This window comes from Macadamia integrifolia, unplaced genomic scaffold (assembly GCF_013358625.1).
Source record: "Macadamia integrifolia cultivar HAES 741 unplaced genomic scaffold, SCU_Mint_v3 scaffold2916, whole genome shotgun sequence".
Lineage (NCBI taxonomy): Eukaryota > Viridiplantae > Streptophyta > Magnoliopsida > Proteales > Proteaceae > Macadamia > Macadamia integrifolia.
Window position 1 is genome coordinate 15,331 of NW_024869055.1, and position 7,536 is coordinate 22,866.

The window sequence follows — 7,536 nt, forward strand, 5'->3', positions numbered from 1 at the left end:
CTGATTGTTTTGATGGATTCCCTTATGTACTTGATATTTGAATTTTATTTTTATTGTGTAAATATCATGCCTTCGGGCCCACATGTATATAACTATTGTATCACAATTTGGGTATCAAGTATTATGGGACTATTCACAGGTAAAACTTAGTCTTCCGCTGATCTGATGAGCTTATATTAGTTATGTGTATGCTATAGTGGAATACAGTATCAGATGATCCTGGCAAGTTTGGGTTAACCAGTGTTAACCCGGTCATTGGCCCGGTTCAATGTGAACAGGGTGTGACAGTTTTGATAGTTTGGTCGGGGTGGGGTACACTGGTCTTCCAAAAGAAGAAAGTTAGACATGTTTTATAAAATTGAGTTAGTTGAGTGTTGATTGTTGTTGAGGTAAGCTTGTTTACTCCAATACTGAAAAATGATCACATGTGGGGATATTGAGCTTTATTTAACACATCTTAATTAGTACGAATACTAATGTAATATGTATATGTATGTTGGTGTACGATGTCTTGTATTCCGTCACAATTTAATCCATGGAGTACTGGTGCAGGTGCCTTGACAGGCGGACGACGGTCCCCCTAGCCGGTTAGTAGGTTGTGGGGGTTGCAAAGGGGGCTGGAGGGCCCCCTACATAGTGGGGGTGTAGCCCCCCGCTTGAAATTTTTTATTTGAGGGTAATTTTGTACTTTTCGGATTAGGGTTTTTTGTTATATATTTGTAGCGAGGATTTCTTTCTTTATAATACAAGCAATACTGAGAGGTGTGAGGACGAGATTTGTAACCCTATTTTCCATTGATAGTGAAGCAAGATCTTATCAAACCTCGTAAATCTGTGTGCATTGCTTGTTTTTGTTTTTCCACTATCTTCTGCATTGTTTTAGGGTTGCATTTCTACATGTGCAGACATGATTCTAATATTTAATGATAAAGAAGATCTTACTATTTCCAAGCTGGATTGGTACCTACTCTCACTTTGTGCAACTCTTACGCTCTAAACCCAAGAAGGGAGAAATGACTAACAGGCACCCCCCTAAAAAAAAAAAAAAATTGAAAATTAAAGCTAAGCATTGTAGCTCTGAAGTGTTTGTGCCTTTCCCTTTTGGGCACAAAGAATGCACAAGAACAAGGGAAGGGAAGGGAAGGGAAGGGAAGGGAAGGGAAGGGGAGGGGAGGGGAGAGAGAGAGAAAGACGCAGTTAGAACCAAAGAGTGAGGGCAGCATTGGATTAAAGATTAGATTAACAAAATGCACAAGAGACATTACAAACTCATCTTCCAATCATACAATGAGATCCATCACAAGTTTACACAATGCCTGACATGGTGCTCTGGCCCCAATGCTATTGCTCAGATTGTCTAAGCAAGTTATCCTCAGAAGTTGGCAGTTTAACAAGGAGTCGTGATGGCCACATATCTGATGGGGTTGGGTAACGAGCATGCGGCTTGCTCACATGTGAGGAAGGCTTTGATGGCGCATGAGTAGTTTCAGGCTCTGGATAACCATGAGGCTCATGAAGTGGAATTACAAAGACTGGACCGACGACCGATGACTGCTGCAATGTGGGATCCATGACGGGCAATGCGAGGCAGTCCTCTGACAAGTGTGATCCTATGTTCTTGTGCTGCAATTGAGCTGGAGCAGCATCCCAAGTAGGATTTACCTGAGCCCTATCCCATAGTTCAGTCCGCAGCTTCTCAATCTCTGCTTCGAGGACAGAATTCTCATCTCTGAGCTCATTCTTCTCAACGGTCACCTGTTTTGTTAATCAACCAAATAAGAAATAGGGTTGATAAAGGGATTACTAAATTAACGCAAACAAACAACACTCACTTTCCAAGCAAACTGTTACCATAAATAACGGAATAATGGAAGCTACTTTGTCACTATACACTTCAAATTCGCCATGTAAATTTGTGAATACGGACAGTTTGGTCACAAATTGTTTGAAAACAGATACAGAGGGAAAAAGAAAAAGCTTTGCCTGCTCCGATTTGTTGCATGCGGGCTACACCATTCTTTGCGAGTGTTTAATGCACTGTTTGTTTGTGTGTATGTGTGTGTGTGTGATCGCAAAAGATGGAGAGGGAGTGGGAGAGGGAGAGGGAGAGGGAGAAAGAAAGGGAGAAAGAGAGCTCATTGCCCTTGTGGGTCCCATGGCTAGTTGAAAGAAAGAAATTATTGCAGGCTATGTAAAACAAGGACAATGATGGTTGGAAGAAAAATGAAAGTAAGAAACAAAATTTAGTTGTAATAGCTTTATCTTTTAATCCTAGATTAAATTGAATGAAGAATAATGGGTTAATCCAAACATTCCCATCATAATTGCAGAAAGATGTTGCTCAATCACAGTTGAGTTAAAAGTGGGAGTAAAGGATTAGTGATATCCTCTTGTAATGGGTGACCGGATTCAGTAGTTGAAGGTGATGCAGCTTTAGTAATCAAGTGCTTGAGCTCCGGTATTAGGGGGCCTTCACTACCTGCATCTCATAAGCAGAACAAGCTACCATTCAACAAGTGGAAATGTAATATAGACTAGGATAGGGGCTTAACCAAGTCTCAAACTGCAGGACCTTTTAGTCAAAGAACAACCATAACCAACCAACACACCAAATAAATCAGACCAACAGAACAATACACAAATCAGCAAACTATCGATCTTAGGAACCAATACTGATTAGGACAGAATAGTATCGGTCAAGTAATAGTAATCCAGAAACTGACTGCAGCTCAAATAGGTTCAAATCAACAATAAAAAGAACCAAAGTCTAAATATAACGGTAGAAATTCAATCAACCCAATCGATCACAATTCTGGCCAAGGCAAATCACTAGATGACAAAAACCAAGAGATTTTATGTAGTTTCCAATGGCTAGTCAGAATGGCCCATAAATTGGATCGAGTTTCACCCTAGTGGGGAAGAACACTGGACCAGAATATCAGCCTTAAGGGAAGAACACTGGACCAGAATATCAGCCTTTACAGAAGTCTCTAGCAGCTACAGGAGACAGGGCCAATTGTACAGAAAAGGGCAATTTCTGGGCAGAATATGAAGAGTAATACCTGAGTTGATTAGCAGCAGTAGATCCTTGAAAACAGAGCTTGAAAATACTAGAAATAAGAGTAAGAAAGCTTGAAGAAACCTCCTGGACTTCACGCCGCAAGGAGTCAATTGGATCAAACACCAATTCCAACACTTTGATCAAACACAAAGAACACTCAAAGAGCAAAATGCAGAAGCATTGTTTAATTTCATAAATCGTGAGCATTGTGGGAGCCCTTCTCCTTTATTTATAATAATGATGGGGAGATTACAAGAAATAGAAACTACCTTTAGTTTCCAAAAACTGAAATAGGAAATTAAATAAACACAAGACCTCTAGTTACTAAAATTAAAAATAGAAACTAGGAAATAAGAAATTAGAAACTAAATAACCCCATATAAAAATGAAACTAATGAAAATGAAACAAATTAGTGAATCCCGTATGCAACTTTAGAATCCCTAGTTTAGGCCCATAAAAGTGGCCCATTACACTCAAAACCACATGAACTGAAGGCCCCACATATATACAACCCAACCCTAGACTTATTCCTATTAAAACAAGCTTAGTTTGGTGAATAATCTGCATCAAAATGGTTTTCCCTAGTTGGAAGCTAAGATCAGCTAATGGTGTACCTGAGACCATCCCTTGTGTGGTATAGTAGCATCCAGTGTTAATTTGTCCTGATCTCTAGGTTCTCTGTTGTTATTGTACACATATATTTATGTTTTTTTTTTTTTTCTAATTAAATTGATAATAATTATTAAAACAAACAAACAAATAAAACAAAACAAAACATTGAGCTAAAACTTTAAGCCCTTTTTCAGTCTGAACATCAAGGAAATGGAAAGTGGTTAGAAGATGATTCTACTATCATATAACACAAGAATGAGGAAGAAAGCATGCATGGGGTTCAGAGGCTCACATAGTGAGATTCAGATAAAAGTGCTGCATTTTCCCTTTTGAGACATTCAACCTGCGCAAGCAGATCACGGAGGAACCGGGTAGCCTCATCCAATACAGACGCCTTGCCACTATTCTGACGAACTGATTCTGTAAAATACAGAAGTTCTTTAAGAAGCATCCCAACCCTGTCACTAACCCAAATTTTACCAAGCCCAACAAGTGAGAGAAACCTACTATGCACTAAGGAGTAAAGACTACAGATTTTTTTTTTTTTTGGCGGGATGGGGGTGGGGGGGATTTTTTACTAAAGGTTCTGATCAACCCAAACCAAGATCACGGCAGGTGTATCAGGCAATGTGACAATCGCAGCGCAGGAGATTATGAGGAAAGCTCAATAAGAAAAGTAAGAAAACAGAAGAAAGTAAAAGAAATATGTTGGATAGATGAAGAGAAGAGATGTTTGTTAGGGTTTGAAACCCTAACTGGATTTGACTCAGTTGCCCTTGGTGGGCTTCTTTGCTTTGTTTTTAGCCCATGTGGGCTTTTGTGATGTACTGGACATGTGAGACTTGAAGCCCTTTGGGTGTTGGTTGCAGTCCTTTGAGTTGAATGAGCTTCTTAGCTCTTGTCTTTTAGCCCATGGGCTCTTGTTACCCTTTCGGAGGAGTTAAAAAAAAAAAAAAAAAAAAGAAAAAAAAAAGAAGAAGAAAAGAAAAGAAAAGAAAGAAAAGAAAGAAAGAAAGAAAAAAAAGAAGGAAATATGGGTTGCTACTAAATCAAAGACCGTAATAAAGGTCCAGCTTTGTTGTAACCTGAAACAATCACAGGCAGGCCCACCAATCAAACCCATTGCGGATCTGAAACCCAACAAGGCCATGCCAAACCAACTCCTCCTAGAGCAGATTACAGATTTAACCAGCACTAGAGCAATCCCTACCAATGGTCTTTCAGGACAAATGTGCGGGTACCAGGCTTCAAGTAAACACCATAAATATGCAGAAGAAAATATTAAATGGGAGGAGAAGTTACCAAGTGCATTGCCCAACTCAAGGAAAAGCTCATTCAAATGGTCACGTTTAAGCTTCTCTCTCTCAGCCTTGTGGATTTTCTTTGGAACTTTTCCATTGTTCCTTTTGTTGGGGGTAGACCTACACCATAGAGAACTTTCAGGTAACAATTTTAAGCATAAGACCTATGATCTAAACATATAAAGATCATGTAATAACATAGAAATTTATTGAAACTTGGCAAACTACTCTACCAAAAAGGGCGATGGGGGAGTCTGAGCCATATATCAACCTCATGGATGGAAATTAGTTTCGGAGGTAATCAATGACAAGGTAAAATAAATAACAAAGAGCAGTACAGGGAACACAAGCTATGGCCGTTGATGGGCAAAAAGTAGTATCCGGCATATCTTGTATCTGCATCTGCAGAACATCAAAATGTATCTTCTCCAAAGCTGAAGTTGTGGACTCAAAATCACATCAAGATATGGCCAGAGGCTGGCAGCACAGAGATACTAATAAGTGCTGCAGTATTTATAATGACAGCCTAAGTGGGTTTTGGCTGCTCCCATCAGTATACATAGGAACTCATTTCTCAATACCAAAAGGCCTTAAATGAATTAACATAAGAAAAAAGAGTTCAACAGAAGAAGAAGATCCATAAAGGTGACCAAGGGACAAGGAAGACAATATCATCATGGATAATCTAGCAATGATGTAATCAACTATTTAACCAGTCGACAAAAATTTAACAAAATAACATCCCAGAAACTAAGATCCAAGATCAGTCTGTAGAGGTTTCACCAACCATTACTTGTCCATTTAACAATTTGGAAGTTAATGGTATCACAATACCAATTCAGGCCTTATTAAGAGCCTAACAAAAACCTAACTCTAGTTTCTAGTTCCATACTCAATTCAAGCCTTGTGAAATATATATATATATATATATCTGGAGGTACGAATGTCATTTTGATGTCTTTGTTGGAGGATCTTGCTTACATAAATACAAGTGTGTAGAGCATATTCTGAAATCACCAATAAATGATCTCTTTCACATCAAACAGTTTAAGAGAGTATATGTATTTTACATGTTATTTTCTATTATAATATATAGATTTATGACGAATTCATCTTTCCCACAAGTAACTGTGACTCATGTTTGGCAACATTTGTTTAAGATTTTCTGACAAAAGAACTCCATCAGGAAGCATGTTTTGCACGGCTTCGTGATCACTTGCTAAAAATGAATGGGCATTCTTCTTGTTTTCCTAATAAAATTTGTTACTTTTTCTTTCTTTGTCTCATTTAATTGACAGAACCATGGCATGTATTTATTGGCTCTATCAGTCCAACATGAAGGATAATTAGATAGTTTTAATCCATCTTAAGCTTTACACAAGTTTAACAATACTTGCACAACAAGAAGCAATCAAATGTCACACTAAGACACAGAAAAAGCACACGAAAAAAATGAGACTGACCTGCCAATCGGTTTATCCGCTACTGCATTGGCTTCCTTAGCCATTGGAACAGGAGGATCTGCAACCATGCTCAAGTCCCTATATCAGTTCACCAGCTTCTTCAACGGTAGGCAGCAACTTTTCCTGGTAGAAACAAGCATAGAAATTTGTAAGACTTCATGCCAAAATATTAACTTGGATCAAATTTTTTTGTGAAACTTCAAGTCAAAATCAAACATAAAAAATTTTAAATATCTGGAGGAAGATAAAATTTAGTTAAGATCAATAACAAGTGATGTCTGCAATTAAATTTTTGAAGAAATAACTTTAATTACGAGGGAAAAAAATAACATTACAAAACAAAAAGAGGGGGGGAGAGAATGAATTGTAATGATCCTCCAATGAACCCTCAAAAGCTTTAGCATGAATTATGAATCGAAGAATAGATACCGCTATCAATCAAAAGAATCAGAAAAATCACCGAAACATGCATAATCAGATCCAGAAGAGTGGGGAATTAGGGAAAACTTACCTTCAAAGGTTCAGAATCTGCAGTAAGAGACAGAAACAGCAATCCAAGAGAACAAATTTAACAACAGGAACAGGAGAGACTAATTAGATCAATAATTCTAAGTGGAAGAAATTTCTAGAAATGGAGAGGAGATTAATTTTAGGAATAAGTTAATCTAGTAATTGGAGAGTGACAATTGGGTGGAAGGAAAATAAGAAAAATTGGATATTTGGGGAGGGTGGTTTCTCGTGTATCGGTCCAGCTTACAGAAAAATTGTGGGCTGAGCGGAGATGAATTTCCGATCCACGCGGTGCGTGTGGCAAGCAGCCGCCTTCTAATAGTATCATATCCAGACGCACGAGTCCATCACGCGCTTCTTACTTCTTTGATGTCTTTTACTGTTCTACACCACAGCACAGCCATGCATATGCCATGAGTCAACTTAGTTGAACCAAACCGTGAAGAAATTGTATTCTGCATTGCCTGTGCAGAGAACATTCTCATTCATCAGGTGTCCCACATAATCACATGGGATAATCTATTCTCATATCATTTTTATCTTTTATCTTTTATCTTTATCCACAATCATAGTTATCAATTCGGCCGA

General features: G+C 38.3%; 1 protein-coding gene across 2 annotated transcripts; it reads right to left on the bottom strand.

Annotated features, from left to right (window-relative positions):
- Positions 1-1,197: 1,197 nt before the first annotated feature.
- Positions 1,198-7,316, bottom strand: LOC122067458 (transcription factor bHLH47). Of its 2 annotated transcripts, none has more exons than XM_042631314.1 (5): positions 7,196-7,316; positions 6,439-6,561; positions 4,977-5,095; positions 3,967-4,094; positions 1,198-1,755 (listed from the first exon to the last, which is right to left on the bottom strand). In XM_042631314.1, exons 2-5 carry the CDS (start codon positions 6,504-6,506, stop codon positions 1,342-1,344), a joined length of 729 nt encoding a protein of 242 aa, XP_042487248.1. In that variant the 5' UTR covers positions 6,507-6,561; positions 7,196-7,316; the 3' UTR covers positions 1,198-1,341. The 2 variants fall into 2 exon arrangements, with proteins under 2 accessions (XP_042487248.1, XP_042487247.1); XM_042631313.1 differs by lacking the exon at positions 7,196-7,316 and adding an exon at positions 6,950-7,189.
- Between the last annotated feature and the right edge of the window lie 220 nt (positions 7,317-7,536).

Bases quoted from the DNA above. Each gene is read 5' to 3' on its own strand.
- LOC122067458 (XM_042631314.1), bottom strand. From the start codon at position 6,506: ATGGTTGCAGATCCTCCTGTTCCAATGGCTAAGGAAGCCAATGCAGTA. The intron at 5,096-6,438 runs GTCAGTCTCATT...TCTATGGTGTAG, and splicing joins GCGGATAAACCGATTGGCAG to GTCTACCCCCAACAAAAGGA. The intron at 4,095-4,976 runs GTAACTTCTCCT...TGTATTTTACAG, and splicing joins TGAGTTGGGCAATGCACTTG to AATCAGTTCGTCAGAATAGT.